The following is an 18,120-nucleotide window of genomic DNA, read 5'->3' on the forward strand; positions in this document are numbered from 1 at the left end:
GTCAAATTTGAAGAATGGGTTACATGGGTAGGCCTACATGTATGGTTTGAAGCCCTAGCTGATCCTGTAATTTAGTCGCATGGTGTGCAGTTGCTGTTTAAGAAGTATGTTTGAAGCATTAACTGATCAGTAAGGCTCCCACAGATAATCAACTAATGGCATTTGTCATCAAGTTACCACTGTCAAATCTCACATGCTGAGCAATTTTTTTCCACACATCACCCTTTTCATACAGGTCATACAGTAGTTTATTCTTCTCAACTTCAGTAGTCAACTCCTTTGACGCCATGTCTCAAGTGAAGCTGTTATGTAGGTCAACATTGTCGATGCTGATTGGTCAGAAGTAAACCATCTGTCCAAATTTGTTATCAGGCACAAAATCTGTAACAATGCATGTGAACAGAAATTCATACGAAATTCGGTTTGGACTCCGAACCGATTTTCGAACATAGTGTGAATGTAGCTTTATGGTGGGAGGATACAGGCAGAGCCTGGGGAAGTCCCACGACCATCTACAGGTTGCCTTATGTCTAACAGTATAAACTTTACTAGACTAGACTTTGCAGAACAGTTGACTTTCTGATGAAAGGCCACTATGGGATGTGCCTGAGGTTGTGGCTGACGAGTCATCTAAAGTAGAAATCTGCCCATCCTGGCTTTGGACAACAAAGTACTCACCTTATAATCTGTAAAGCGCGTGGTTGGAGGTGCAAGGTGATGGGCTGGCTCAGGTGGGTAGGCCGTCTAAAACACACAAGACATATATACATATACATATGGGCCGGCATTTGTAAACTATACCAAAAATGTTTTATTTTGGATTGGTCTTTTATGCCATACACTAATACGATGATGACAAGAATTATGGTGGGATTTTTTTTTTTTTTTTTTTTTTTTTTTTTTTGATTGGTGTTTTACGCCGTACTCAAGAATATTTCACTCATACGACGGCGGTCAGCATTATGGTGGGTGGAAACCGGGCAGAGCCCGGGGGAAACCCACGACCATCCGCAGGTTGCTGACAGACCTTCTCACGTACGGCCGCCAGCATGAGCTGGACTTGAACTCACAGCGACCGCATTGGTGAGAGACTCCTGGGTCATTACGCTGCGCTAGCGCTTTAACCGACTGAGCCACGGAGGCCCCGAATTATGGTGGGAGGAAACCAAGCAAAGCTGAGGGAAAACTCATGACCATCCACAGGCTGCCGACAGGCTCCTCATACATATGTAAGAGAAGAAAATTATAAAGGCATCACAAGCTGGATTTGAACTCAAAGCAAGCACATCTGACATTGTGCTGTGCTAGTACACTAACCACTAAAGGCCAAATATTAGATTATTATAAATAATAGCAGGTCAAAGACTATAAACTTCAAAACACGTATCTTCTAAAATCAATAGAACTCTAACAATCAGATAATATGAGCAATTTAAGTTGGCCAAAATTTTACGTTCACAAGAACGCTACACAGAAAATACTCAGCACAGCACTCTATAATTCAGTTTGTGAAGGCCTTTTGATCAATGGCTCGTCACCAGTGCTTAACAGGAATATTTCTCTTGATCTGTCTTTAAACACACCTGTAATGCTTTGACCTTACAGATTCCTCAAGCTCATGTCACATCTTTGTATGTACATACTTGACATAAAAACCCTCAGGTGTGTACACAATCAAGCCACAATATCCACTCCCGGCTTCCTGTTAAGCCAAGCTCACACAACTTGTACGTTCTCCTTGTACAACATGCTATTCAATATACATGCATATAATGTCTGATCTCAAGTTCACTCTCAACCAGCTCATTTCAGACATGTAGTACGATAAAACTCTGCATTCACAGGTACATGTATCAGACTGTGTCATTTGAAATTGTATTACATGCAGATACGACAACTTTCAGCTTCCCATTCTGCATCAATTTGTTACTTTACAAGTTAAGAACATTCAGACTGATGCACCTTTCAACACTGTCCTGACCATTTAAAAATGCTTAAATAATAAATTTAGTCACATGTTGTGCTGTTGCTGTTTATGATGGATGTAAATTATCCTGATTAAAGATGAGTTTTATATAATAATGGATAAGAACACCTATAAGAATGAATGAGCGCTTGGGGTTTAACATAGTACTTAACAATTTTTCAGTCATATGGCAACGAGGAGTGTACAGTATGTGTACAGTACAAATACTACCACCACTGAAGTATCAAGCAGAAGACATCAGACATGACACCCCACCCAGTTACATTATACCGACACCTGGCCAACCAGTCCTGTTTCCTTGTGCTAACCTCTTAGTGCTAAGCACAAAGCGAGGCAGCAACAAGTACCATTTTTAAAGTCTTTGGTGAGGCCTGAACTGCGTTTGATCCTTGGGTCTCCCGATTTCAACATGTACAAGAGGCAAATGAATACATACAGTACTTTGGACAAATTTAAGACAAGATAGCCTTACATACACTTTTGAAAACATACATATATCACTGATTTTCAGATGTAATCCGTGTATTAAATACTGCAACATACAAAGCCACATCAAGATAAATGTCAATTCGCCTTGTTGACACAGGGCTATGCAAATTTTTAGCTGGCCGTACAGTTTAGCCAAGACAAAGCTTGTAAGAACTGGAGAGTAGGGGTGGGGAGTCAGGCTATTTTCTGAATCAATCTCCTTGGCACAGTGCATTAAAGATATATCTGCATAATGTTATTCCATGAGGACAAACTTAAATAAAGGATTGGGAATCAATGTGGCACTGCTAACATAGAGGTCACACACACAAAGACTGCTGGAAAACCCTTCCCTTCTGCACAGCTCAGATACAATCAATACCCAGCATGTGCACGCTTGGAACAAAGACGTCTGTCATCCAACACTTTTCATCTGTATGGACATTGGAAAGCTTTGTCTGATGAACATCCACAATAGATGGGCCTGGTACACTGTGCAAACAAGTAACATGTACCTGTATATACCCATATATATATGTGTGTATGTGTTATTGTTTAGAAGCTAAATGTAGTACAACTCAGAAAGCCTCATGAACTTATGTGCACAAGGAGGTATTCATATAAACACACACTGCAAAAGCTTTAAAGAGCTCCTACACTGTGAATGCATGTTTATATACTACTACTATTAATTATATAACCTAAATGCAAGAAAAAGTTGTCTTCTGTTACATGTACAAATGTACATGCACAAATCAAGAGACAAAATCAAGATAAAGCATATGTACCCTAATTCTTCAACCTTTTAAACCGCCTCTGCAACCAATACCAATCTGAAACATTCTGAGAGAACTATGGGGTGATGAGAAATAATTTGCACAATTTTGTGAAGCTTGCATCATTAATAACACAAACAAATCATTATTAGCGTCATTTTCTTAACAATTATATACATACATTCCAATGAAAAAGTGCTTTAGTGGTTGAAAAGGTTGAGAATTTCCAGTATGTGTAATTCAGAGAATGCATGTCCCATATTAAATATGTAAAACTTATGAACAGATTTGGGTCGTTTTCAAAATGAACCTGCACATAAAATTTCCTAAAAGACACTGTAGGAAGCAAATACGTACAGTCTGCTTGATGTTAATATGTATGCACTTATACAACAGTACTTCATGTAGCTGGTGTTTTCAGTCGGGTGTTAAATTTCAGTGCGACAGTGAGACAATATGTCAGCAATGAGACCACAGGGCGACAGTGAGACAATATGTCAGCAATGAGACCACAGGGCGACAGTGAGACAATATGTCAGCAATGAGACCACAGGGCGACAGTGAGACAATATGTCAGCAATGAGACACAATGATACAATTAAGAGACTGGCCTGGTGCGATATGACCTTGACAGTGCTTATAATATGAAACATAAAGCACACCAACAAATTCATGTAAAACCACATGGAAAAATTTACAAGTGCAAAGCAAACATAAACAACTAGTATAACCAGAAACTACTCTAATGATATAATATATCAACACTGTCATCCATCTGCATCAACAAAGCTGAACCACCCGGCTATTTTATATATATTGTGTTCAATTTGGTCTGCTCTATTTGATTTACATGTACATTTATGGCTCACAAGCCAGGAATACAGTGGGGAAAAAATACAGTACTAGTGTAAAAGCCCTAGGTGTGAGATGTTCAAGGTACATGTACATAGAGTCTTCAAGGGTCATCTTTAAATAAGGACTACAGCATGCTATAGATGTGCATGGAAACCTGCCTGATCAGTTTTATCATCGCCAAGCAGATGTATTGATTTTGTACCAGAATCCAATGTACATCTACTATCTACCCAGTTTTTTCTTGTGTATAATGTGTATTATATATGCCAATAACATTTTTATAAACAGCATATAATAACTTGTACTCTATGCTTGTCTACACATAGTGCAATATACAGTATACATGTAGGCTGCTAATAGGCCAATACATGGCCTACAAAGGCATGTCCTAAAGTCATCATACAGTTACATGTTGTCAGGAGCTCACAATTTAATACACTAACATAAAAGTCATGCACAAGAATCATGCAGCCAAGAAGTTCATTGTCCCACAGTATTCATCATTACCAGAATGTCACGCCTGGTGTCTTACTATGATACTTTTGTCGCGACAGCACTTTGGTGGCATTGACTTGTGCTGCCACAGTATGGTGAGGTGTCATGCCTGGTGTCTTGCTATGATACTTCAGTGGCAACAGCACTTTGGTAGCATTGACTCGCCCTGTCACAGTTTAGTGGGGTGTCATGCCTGGTGTCTTATTAACTATGATACTTCAGTGGCAACAGCACTTTGGTGGCATTGACTTGCGCTGCCACAGTTTGGTGGGGTGTCATACCTGGTGTCTTGCTATGATACTTCAGTGGCAACAGCACTTTGGTGGAATTGACTCGCCCTGCCACAGTTTGGTGGAGTGTCATGCCTGGTGTCTCACTATGATACTCCAGTGGTGACAGCTCTGGTGGGACTGACTCGCCCTGCCACAGTTTGGTGGGGTGTCATGCCTGGTGTCTTACCATGATCAACGGAGGCAGCACTTTGGTGGCATTGACTTGCGCTGCCAAAGTGGGGTGTAATGCCAGTGTCTTATTATAATACTTCAGTGGTGACAGCACTTTGGTAGCACTGACTTGCCCTGCCACAGTTCGGTGGGATGTCATGCCTAGTGCATGTAGTATATGTACACACACATAATGACTCCATACAGTCGTATCACTGAAAAATTGTTACGTATGACATAAAACTCCAAGCATACCTACATGTACACACATACATGTGTATTCATCAGTACAATCTTAAGAGATTGCCCTTGGAATATGATCACGTGGAATATGACAGACAGAACATAAACTGTCTAGCCTACATTTACATGTAAATTAGCACATACACATGTATTCACCATTTTCTTGTGTATACAAACACATGTAGTAAACTAGGCTTCTTCTAAGGTTATGAATTGTTAGTATTAATTATCATTTCAACCTGTACGACTACTTTATGAATAATACTAACAGGCCCATACACGATGTACATATATATACACATTACACATGCAGATCTATACAAATGCCTGAATCTAATATAAAGCCAACAATTCTTTAATTAATACATGTAGTTCACTTAGTCTATACTATGTGATTTAAAAACTCTACCCTCACTGGTTTTAATGTAGCTAGGTTAAAGTACATTTTTGTATACACATGTAAAAAGTTGACTGACCTCAACCTACATGTAGGCTGTGAACTTCACCTGCTGCGAATTCACATCACACACCAAGGAGTCAAAATGTCACCACTAATCTTCACATGCACCTTACCAATTATTATTGAGATTTTTATCCTATTATTGAAATTCTTATTGACAGAACGACCTACTGAAGACCACTAGTGCCTGAATTGAAAGGACACCTCAGTTCAAATTAGCGCTAAGAAAAACTACCTACATGTACTTAACAGTTTCCTTGTCATAATAATCTTTTTAGGATAGACAATAATTATACATGTAGCTGTACAGTACACATTTATGAATTACCAATATAGTTAAAGGAATTATTTTGAAATGACAACATTGATGTTTGATAAAAAGCTCATAAATATATCAAAACGTCAGTACGTTTACATAGTGTATGTATACATATATATATATATATATACATGATGCTCATGGCCATGTCTAAATGTACAGGTATGCACATGATACCACAGACCTGTTATTTACATATGTATCTATTTTGCAATAGTGTACATGACTATGCCATACATGTACATGTTAAAGGGAAACAGACTGCCTGCAGACTGTACAATGTTCCTGTACCATCCATTTATTGCCCATAACAGTGTACAGCTACTGTATGGCTGAAATAATGCACCTGACATGAAGTTATCGATAAGTCACACACTGACAGCCAGGCTTTGACACACTTTACCATGTCCGCATGCATACTTAGCCACAGGTAGCACAAGTAACACTGTATGGTGTATACTCAATCAAACAAATTGCTGCATTTTGACACTAGCTATAGGTACAAGTACATGCACATATACTATCAGAACATTGCAAAACAGAATTTAAGCTTTCATCAATATTGCCAGGCAAAGGATTGATTGATTGATTGATTGAATTATTGTTGGTTATTATACTCAAGAAATTCAAACTGTCACTTAAGTACAGTGTATACATGCATTAATGGCGGTCAGGTATAATGGTGGAGTGCCACGGGTAAACCATCAAAATTTGCCAAGTCGCATGTTTTCTTATGAGTGATGTATGGTACAAACAGTGAGAGAAGGGAAATCTAACACTTTTCCAGTCAAAGGCATGGGCTGAACACCAAGGGATTGAACTGAAGCAATTAAAGTACTGATTGACTCAATGCTGTTATCTCCTGACTGAATGCTGTCATCTCCTGACTGAATGCTGTTATCTCCTGACTGAATGCCGTTACCTCCTGTATGAATTGTATCTAAAACCAACAAGACAATTTCTGTCCTGTCTAGCATGAAATCCTGTACCTGATTTACCTCAAATATTTTGGGTCTTATATGGCTAAGGCCAAGCTGGGTTGATATGCAGTTGTGAAGATTCCTAAGTTCAGCAATAAAAACCAAGCTAATAATCAGATATTGCACAGTAGTTGAATACCATAAATATTGTCCAAAGTGTGAGGTGACAATGACACCATGCATCTCGCTGTTATTATTTCCAACTTTTCCCATGAAAACAATATTTATGGTATTCCACCTTCATTGTGCTATATCCTATTTTTAGTATTATATGTTAATATGTAATATTGTGATTTTAAGTATTTGAACAAGTTAATCAACGTTTTTCAGCTGTAGCCCTATATACAGATTTGTATACAGCATGATTTATTGTACATGTTGCACGATGTTGTGTCTAAGACTTCTCAAGCTTGAACTGTTAATTAAGAATGAAAGTTTGGTATTTTTGTGGTGACACATTTTGCTTGATTCTCACAGATTCACTCGCCTTACAGTGCCACTGAAGACATCTTTGTGCAGTTCTTTCATAGCACAAAAACTGAAACGTTGGCATCGAAAGTGTGATTTTAAGGCCTTCATATATGCTTCTGAAAGCTCATGCATTTTTACATACCAAACTTTACATGAAACACAGTAGGTTAATTTGAGTCAAACACAATGGTTACAAATGTTCAATCTTTTTGTGAAGTCATTTGCTTTAACAGTGAATGGATTGGAAAGTAACGTTTACCACACGTCTTATATGGTCGATCCATACACTGTTGCATGACATACAAGTAGGAATGTAAAATTTAACTATCCACTAAACTCAGACTGGAATGTCACAATATACATGTATGTCTCTCTTTCCACGTTATCTTAATATGACATCGAACTACATGAAATATTACTTCCATTAGTCAGGAAAGCCTGACATTTCACCTTTATACTATTTATTTTCAAAAAGTAATTACTTAAAATAAATGATACCAATCCAAACCACAAGTGTACAATATACTGTACATGAACTTGCTGAACTACATCTATATGGTATCTACATGTACACTGTCATCTAATATACATGTACATACTGTAATTCTGCACAGTACTGTAATCATGTAATGCTTGATCATATAGCTTTTATACACAGTTTGACCATGGTAACTACAATAAGGGCACAATGCCACACAGTACGCATGCACATATCAGAACGATCAATGCACCTCTCTGTGATCAGCTGTTACCTGGAGAAATGACCAAGCCATCTGAACAAATGACCAGTCACCTGCAGGAAAGATCAGTCAACTAGAAAAAAGATCGCTCAGCAAGACAAACACATTCAATTGACTGGTTACTGGTGTGCATGATGTGTATGTCTACCCCTTGTATAATTTATGTGGGAACGCTATACTGCAACTGACAGAACAATTGGTTTGTTCACCACAACAGGCCATTGTGAACAAGTACAAAGGTACATGTACAAAGTCTGGCATATACATGTACATGTACGTACACAATCAGTGACAATTACCATTTAATCTGTATGCACCCCAGTTGTGGAACACAGCAAATATAGTGCAGCAGCAGTACTGGGCACCTGAACATTACTGAACAGTAATGGGCTCAAAACCATATTACAACACAAAATACATACCTCTGCCATTTTGTGAAGATCCAAGGTAGGTCTGTCGTAATCCCTCCTGCGCTTGAGCCCACACTTTCTGTCATGGAGCACACACGGTTGTGAGCGGCAGCGCGGGATGCGGTGGTGACATGGCGAGGATGGGGTGGAGTGTATGCAGCTCAGCACAGACGCCAGGGTTGTGCTGCCAGAGATTCTGTCCTCCAAAGAAACACTGCGTTTCTTGAATGAGTCTGATTTGTAGCTACGCGAAGGGCTACAGTCCAGCCAAGGAGCGCCGATGGGGCTGAAGGAGCCATCACAATAGCCACTAGAGGCGGAGGCAGGGCGGGGGATGGGAGACTCAGGAGGCGTGGCCAGGTCACATGGGGTGATGTAACCCATGTCTTGAGGGGTGGCACGCCCCAAGTTATTACTGTTTATGTTGGCCCTCAAGTCCCGTCCGAGGTTTGGTGAATATGGCTTGGTTTTGTGCTGTTTTGGGTGGAGGACCACTGGACACACCGCAATGGGCTTCCAGAGCTTAGATCCCTGGGGCCTCCAAATGCCACCCGTAGCAGTGTCTGCTGGGATGGACAGAGAGCGGCAGTGTTTCTTCTTGGGTGGGGTAGCTGAGGAACTCTGGGCTGAGCACGTGGCACAGGTCTGCACCGGTCTTCTATGATAACACAGTATGGGCTGCCCCAAGGAGCCATACCCTGACCCTGGACCTTTGCCCTCTGAACCCCCATGGTACCTGTTCACACAGCGCTTCTTCCCATCATGTGAAGAGAACCACAGCTTCTTACTTGAATCTATAGAAACAGAAAAATTCAAAGACTGGATTTTAACACAAAAGTTAGCACCACACAAAATAAAGACAGTTACATATAGCCACTATAAATTTCCCTGTGCAACAAAGGATTAACTATCAAAGTTACGTCAGATGAAGCATGTAGTAAATTTCCAGAATGATTTCAACTGACAAAGCTCTTAATGCAATGCTGACATTCACCCAAAGTGCTAATATCAATATCTTTATATAAACTTTTGTTTGGCTTTATAGATTCATTGATTTGGATGCACTAGCAGACACTGTACAATTAGCTGCAACAAATGCATTCTAAGCAAACAGCAGTAAATTAAAAGATTGTATAAATTTATGTACTTTATTTATTTCATTAATTCTCAAGATAAATGAGTTGTAAATTCACGTAAATTTGTAACACTAAGCAGCTTCAAACACAAGAGGGCATATACATACATGCATGTACATGGGAGCAAATTTTAGCAAGGCGATCAAGAAACATCTAAAACATCAGCCCCAAAGTGTACACTGTGTACATGATGTAGATACAGTACATGTTTTCTCAGGCAATATTACCCCTGAGGTGTCAGCTTAACACCAAAACAACCCCATCCAACGAGATACCATACAACAACCATGGTCAAGCAAACAAACTTGTGCACTTTTGAACAAATGACGTACATGCATGTATGGTGACCATTCCAAACTAGCTACAAGTAAATATGCATTGCATTACTGTACATACAGCCCACTTGTGCATGTGTGTATAATGCATATATGTACTCTGTGAGTAAATATTACCAGTATACTTGCCTGGGCTCTTTGCAGCTGTCTTTGTCCCGGTGAAATTTATTCCCTGTGCAGTTATCTGAGGTAGAAAGATGAAACCTTAATGATTACATAAATTTATAATGTGCACATATACACACATACACATACATTCTACACGTACATAACATGTACATTTTCTAAAGCATGATATTGGTGCAGTTTGCCTCAAGACTGAGGAAGTTTGACAAATGTTTTTATAATAATACATACAATAGAGTATCTCGTCATTCATTGTCACTGATTATTATTTTATGGTACACCAATATATTTTGTACACATATGTACATGTATAAGCAAGTACATGTAAGCCTGAAAATAAATTCAGACTTTAACAGCCAGTACCGAGACAGTATTACGCAGAGATTTATATCCAAATAAATACAGCAGTGGTATGCTACTGTTTTCTTCATTATAAACCCCACCATTTTATTTTATGCATGTACATGTGCTTCTAAAAGTTTCCTCTTTTCCATCCACAGACAAAAAGGTTCAAAATTTGCTTATTCTAACATGTACGCATTTGTTATCATGTTCTAACAGAGAGTCTTGTGACTTGACGTATATACTTAACATATATACATGAACATTTCCTTCTCTGGCGACAAGACATACAAGCATATGTGTACAGTATGTTCATGGTGTGGCACACCAAATGTAAATGTGCTACTGCATGTAAAAGCATTATTGCAAATCGTCTTGTATGTGACCTGAAAGATCAGCTTTGCACAAAAAAAATATATATATATACCTACATGGACAGTAATACACCAAACAGGTACTCTAGGGAGCCTATATGTATCTGCATAAATGTACATGTACCATTCTCTATCAAAATAGCAAACATTTTCCAATATTTTCCTGTTTTCCAATATGGAAACAGTGTTTTCGAAACTACCTGTAACCTATTTCTTCTAATTTTTGGGACATATGGTCTTCTCATGTTAGCCAATATATATGGAATTGTGGCAGGTATTTTGAGCTCCATTTTTCTCACATGGATAGACCATCTAATGAACAACTTACTCATCTCTTGTAATAGTAATATTCTGCTTTCAACATTACTACTATCTGTCCCTTTTTTTAGAAGAATGAGGGAAATGCATGTAATGTAAATGCAGATAACATATCATGCTATTTACGTAAATGTATACTTAAAGCAGCATGTGCATATTATCTGAGAGTTTTCCTTCTATACATATATATATATATATATGTACAGCAAACAACCAACACTCACTCATGATAATCATGTACGTGTAAAAATTCACAATGATTAAGTATCGATTGGAATATAAATATATAGAAACTACATATGTAGGTATTATGCACATAATACACATGTAGACAGTATACATACTGTACATGTACAAATTCACCAAGTACTGGCTTAACCCAAACACAATGTCTAACCACAACCACAGTTTATATAATGACTGATGCAGGTGAATCCCAGAACAATATACGTTCCTGGCAGAGACCAATAGCGGGAGATAAATAATAAAAGCAATTACACTCGATGAACTGCAGACTATGTTGCGGCACTCGATCTGCATCTATCCAGTTGGTATACCGACACTGTTTGAGTGCACCATGTACATGCATAATTAGTACAGCTAATGCATAGTGTAACACACTGTACATGTATCTAAGTACATTCACTAATTAAAACTGGAACGCCATGCCTAAAACACCAGAAAAGGCACCCAACCTATATGTAATATGTGTAAACTTTTAACTTGAACACAGGCACTATACATGTACATAAGTTAATGTGTGTAGAGCAGACTTACGCCATGTTCAGTTGGCTTTAAAGTGTTTCTTATTCATCATCTTGTGTTCAGAAGGTTGTTTTTCCATTGCAAAATTTCTTCATACAGACAATTTGGAGATAAACATGAGTGCATGCATTGACACAAATTCTACAAAACTGATACCAATTGTTATCTGTGTTATTTTTCGCTCTGAACGATTTCATTTTCTTTTTATACTTTACTATGTGTAATCTGTGTGTACTGTACTGTACCGTACTGTACATGCTGAATTACAAAATATCCATTTAGAAAATGTCAGTAAAACACAATAATGTGTGGTAAATCTGTCGTAAATTTTGCCACACAGCAACATATAGGTTTGTACAAGTGCTGGAGAGAAAGAAACACAAGATCAGTTGAGGATGATGTTTGGCCTTTATAGATACGTACCAGTTCAATGTTGGACCTGGTGGTCTTGGCATGGATATCATCTAGTCGTTGATTCTGAAGTCTCTCTGTAAGCATAGCCAGCATGGTGCCTACACCCTGAGCCTGCTATGCCTTACTATCACTGTCATGGTGAGAGTCAGAAAGACAAGGGTTCCATCATGCCCCAGCAAGTGCTGACAACTCTAGGGAATGGCCGTCAAGAACAAATGCATCATTATTTCAAACTATGTACAGAATATTATCCTGTGACAAACTGATTCACTTGTAAGGGATGCAATATTGGCAGCCCCTGCTGGCAATCTAAGTACAATTTAACCTTCTGTAGAAATGGCCAATTTAGACTTCTTCTCCTCCAGTTTTTTCGTATAGTCGAAACACTAGAAGTCACACAGCTGCATACAGGAATATGGAGAATTGTAATTTCTTGTAAGGTTCATATTCTTGGGTATCTGTCTGAACTAAGTCCACATTCGCTCTCCTCTCTGCAGAATGGTCTGAATTTCTGCTTAAGGACAACTCACTTGGACACGACAGCCCCTTTCTCACTTCTGGGAGAACACTCCTCTTCCACGACCAATGTTGAATAGTTTCTCACTCGTTCACCAATGCAGCCCACCTTCACCGTCCAGACTCGTTACGGCCAGCAGCTCTCATAGAGAGCCCTCCCACTCACAGCCCTTCATTGACTGCCATCCTGTCAATAGAAAAAACAGCTGCAGATCAATTCTCTGTCACAAGGCAAGTGCATGTAAGAACAATCAACTTATATGTAGAAGAGTTTCAGTGTGCATGTTCACAGCCCTATGTGTATATGCACCTGTATATGCTGTAGGTACATGCATGAACAAATATTGTTCGAGGCAAATACATGCCTGTTGACGTATGCACTCAAACACCCCACCTCAAACACATTTGATATAGGCACCGAAGAATTGCTCTACAACACTCAATAAATAGTTGGCAATCATTTGGAAATACACCCATATATTAAACTTCACCATCATGGGGTACATACACATGTATGAATTGTATGAGTACATACATATGTATCATGTAAAGCAGATGCAAGGCTATGCACACTTATGGTCTAAACAGCCATACTGCTGAATATGGTAACATCTGAAGACTTCATAATGATGCTCAAACAATTCACACACACATACACAAACAGGTAAATATGCAGTAAAGACATTCACTGAGTTCTGGAAACATTCCTACATGCAGGTACAGAGGGATATACGATACAAGTATGTCCACATGCATATAAATTAACTCAATGCCTTTACCGGCAGCCACTGCAATATTTATATTTATGGTAAGCATTTCCTTGGTACAACTCTTTGGCAAATAATATGCATTTACCTGATGCATGCAAATAACATAAATCCATGCCCTTTCTTTGAAAGTGCTCACTCAGAATAATGATGTATGCACCAGTGCACCTGTCCAGGTGAATAGCCCTGAACCGATTACAGCTATGTGCTGGAAATCAATAAACCTCACATTCCTTCCATGGTATTAAACACTTCATAGATCCTCAGCCAACATTATCAACATGGCAAATGAAACCGTGCACATGCTATATCAGGCGATGTACACCTGCTAGGTATCAGGGCAAAAAAGGACATCCTATTCTGATTTCGCAGGTATATAATGTGTTGTAAATTTTGATAATACTAATAAAGGACAGCTTATAGAAATTATTACAACAGGCTCATAATTGTGTAAAACTGACACAAGAGGGATTACATGCTGTTAACATGCACGAAGTAGCCATCAGACAATATTTTTTTAAATTTATACTGTAGGCTTAATTCTCCTTTATATCTAGCCACAAAGTACATGTATGTCACATCATGTACAGTTTAATCAACTTCAGCCATTACCACAGCCAGAAGTGCATAATTACATGGTCATTTGAAAAATAAATGTTTAAATAAAACTGACCACACTCAACACAGCAAGAACTTAATGTTAAAACAAGGTATAAAACACATTAAAACACAGTTCAATGAATATGTACTGTGCAGAACACAATCCAAATAACTTGAAAAACAAAAAATGAAAAAAAATAAAATCATCTGAATGCATATACAATGTAGGTTGAGTAGCAAGTATTCAGACACATGTAGCTAACGTTCATGTATTTCCCATGATCCCAAGTTCAAAAAATGTTAACTATCTCACTGTCGCACAGTTGGTACATAACAACGTACATAATTTACTCTGAGTGTATACATCATGCAATTTACCTGGGCCACGTGCCAAATGCCACCTAATACACCACTTACGGCATGAATTAACTATATGGGCCCTGTGCCTTGCTGTAAATCTGATAGCCTGACACCTTAATACATGTTACGCCAGCTCATTGCTGGGTGGGTCTCTGCAGTTACCTGATCATGTAGAACGGATAAACATGAAAGTTTACCTGCAGTACTCTATACATCTCTGAAACTGAACTGGTGAAGTACATGTCACAGTCACACTGTAGATATCAATTTAACGGAGTTTATTAAAGCTCACACTACAATCATTAGCGAACCCTAAAATATACTCTATCATCTCGATACAAGCAAGTAAAGATATATAAATCACATATACAAGTACAATTATTGCACATGTACTTGTAAACCATTAACCTTATAATATTATAAAATTACGTTCCCATTAGTGTTGGGATTATGAAAATTTATTTTAGAAACACGTAGGATTAATAGTTTCAGTAATAGTCATACTGAACAGATTTCAAAATAAATTAAAGCTGTCATTCTACATTGTTGCCGGGGTACACACTACTAGTCTTGATACCCCTTATGGTAACTTGAAAAAAGAGCAACAAAAATTGGCAGGAATTAACTGAATTTCAACCACAGGCAACTAGTTACGATGTCCATTAGGTCTTGAGTGAAGACCTGTGAAAAGAAAATAAATATTGCTTTCAAATACACCTAGCAGTGCTGGGCTACAGTTATAGCTGTTGAGGACAGCAATTCTTGGGATAGTCTCTTCACACACTGCATATATTGTATTGAAATGGAAAGGAATGTACTGGGTTCAAATCCTATACTGCCAGGCATTATTTACAATGGGCCTAGTACTGAAGACTAGTATAAGAGATTATACCGCTTTGATCTGCAAAAGACAGAAAAAGGAAAGACTGAAACAATACTTTGTTGCAAAATTGATGCCCTTTCCCACTGTAAACTGCAGTGACATACAGTCTTGCATAAAGCTGGAATGTTAAATTTTGGAGCAAATCAAACAATTTCTTTTTGGCAATTCCATATAAACCACAACTCAAATTGGAAAAATTCTTTAAAATTCACAACCTTAATGTCAAGGTATTCTCAGAAATGTTTCTGTTTGATACAGTTTTTAAAGTTGACTTTCATGTACTTCAGCTAATTTCATCCGCGAGCTACAGCCTAATTTGCATACCAAACTCAATGATTTTTGGAATCTTTGTAGGGCTGCCAACTTTTATAAACTTTGAACGAAAATTTAATGCTGACAGCTTCAGCCGTTCTGAAGAATAGGATTTTTTAAGCTTATCAATAAAATTCAAATGGCCGCTTAATCACGTGACTGGCCAAACAGTACAAACTGTCAAAAGTTCTTTAATATGTTTGTTATTAAAACTCATATGTAGAAGTCTGAATTTCTATATTTACCAGTTTTCGAGATAGTGCAATTTTACAACCTTAATAAGAGTAATGATAATAATCCGAAACGATTTTAAGATGTGTCCAACTAGGATAGTATGGACCCCTAATAATCCAAACGACTTTAAGATGTGTCCAACTAGGATAGTATGGACCCCTAATAATCCAAACGACTTTAAGATGTGTCCAACTAGGATAGTATGGACCCCTAATAATCCAAACGACTTTAAGATGTGTCCAACTAGGATAGTATGGACCCCTAATAATCCAAACGACTTTAAGATGTGTCCAACTAGGATAGTATGGACCCCTAATAATCCGAACGACTTTAAGATGTGTCCAACTAGGATAGTATGGACCCCTAATAATCCGAACGACTTTAAGATGTGTCCAACTAGGATAGTATGGACCCCTAATAATCCGAACGATTTCAAGAGGTATACCACTCAGATGGCATGGACCGCTAATAAACCCCAACTGCAATCAAAAGCATCATATTATATTTGATCGATGTAAATCTCTTAAACCTGCTGATAAAAGCTGGCAGCTACATGCAAGTTTCAAATGTCAGCAAGTACATGTCCTGTGTACACTCAAACATTGTGTAGATGTATAGATGTTATGTTAAATGTCCGCTCATGGGTTAGTCAAATCAACCTATTTCTGTTTATAAACATTAGCCTATTTAAAATATACATGTGTCAGGCTGACAAGATCGCAGGGTTTTGAGTCACTTTGATCATTTTCATGTACAAGAAGCAATTTGGAGATAGATAATCGTTTGGAGATATCGAGTTAAATGCATTTTCACCACAAACAACATTAACAATGTAATTAAACAAGAAAGGAAAACCCATTCAACTCCACCTACCAATGAATTTCTAAACGGATAGATGCAAAATTCTTAACTGAGTGTAATATTTAACCATGGCAAGCATGAAAGATTATAAGCAATTCATTCAATATGAAATAAACACCAAACACACTTTATACAGCCTTGTATCAGCTACAGCTGCAGAGAACCGTTTGGACAATAACTTCAGTTTCTCCCAACTGATCCAAGACATTACCTGTGCACAGAAAATAATATACATCTGTAATGACACACTTAACAAATACTATTATCTTCTTGTACAAAACAACCAGCTTTTTACCCCATTATCAAGGACATTGTGCCGAATCCCCATAACTAAAGAAATGTACCATACTTTCTCAACCTTTTCTCTCTTTCCTTTTTTTTTTTTTTTTTTGGCCTTAAGAGGCAAATTTAGATACCACCACTTCAATGAAATGCTTTTGTTTTTTGTTACAAGATCAATTGTCCAACTGATGTACTTTAGTAATTACAGATACTATATGTTGCATGTACATGTATTAACACATAGCATAATGTTATCTCAATCGTCTGGATGAAAAACATATTACACAATGTGACAATAACAGAAACATATCAGAAAGGTGTCAGAATGTCAAAACAAGATGGGAGGTCTATTTCTTCAAACTTGAAGATTACAAAACTATAACCACTTATCTTTATACATGTAAATCCAAACTCATTAAATATTAATTTAAAAGCTGGCAGAATGCAAAGACGGAGTAGGACAACCTGGGCCTCTCATTTCGCGTTAATAAATAACAAAGCTTCTAACATTAAAGGCACAATAGGTTAATTATAGTAAATGTATTCTCTCCCACCTACGCTAAAGTGATACAGAAATTTGCAACAAAATAATACCTGCATCCATTAACACACATGAAAGGAAAATGCTAGGACTGATACACTTACAGGTTATATAGGCTCGGAGATGTACATGTAGCTATATGTGTAGATACTTTAACATACTTGAACTGTATACATGTCATAATGACAAAAAAATACTTCCAACATTTACGTTTAATTAAGAAAGATGCTACAATTCAAAGCTCTTCATCAACATGAACATGTATACAGCTCCAAGCTTATCATACAAATATGAGACAAAGTACACT

The 18,120-nt window shown here is 37.9% G+C and overlaps 1 protein-coding gene across 2 annotated transcripts in view; it reads right to left on the reverse strand.

The window, feature by feature from the left end:
- LOC135467641 (protein FAM53A-like) overlaps positions 1-18,120 on the reverse strand; it is a 32,070-nt gene that overhangs the window by 3,433 nt on the left and 10,517 nt on the right. For both annotated transcript variants that reach the window (XM_064745432.1, XM_064745431.1), the window contains exons 2-5: positions 12,467-13,160; positions 10,248-10,302; positions 8,660-9,441; positions 679-744 (exon numbers count right to left, since the gene is read on the reverse strand). In XM_064745432.1, coding sequence (XP_064601502.1) covers positions 679-744; positions 8,660-9,441; positions 10,248-10,302; positions 12,467-12,550 — 987 coding nt within the window. In that variant the 5' untranslated portion in view covers positions 12,551-13,160. The remainder of the gene's footprint in view (positions 1-678; positions 745-8,659; positions 9,442-10,247; positions 10,303-12,466; positions 13,161-18,120) is intronic.

Source organism: Liolophura sinensis, chromosome 6, assembly GCF_032854445.1.
Source record: "Liolophura sinensis isolate JHLJ2023 chromosome 6, CUHK_Ljap_v2, whole genome shotgun sequence".
NCBI lineage: Eukaryota > Metazoa > Mollusca > Polyplacophora > Chitonida > Chitonidae > Liolophura > Liolophura sinensis.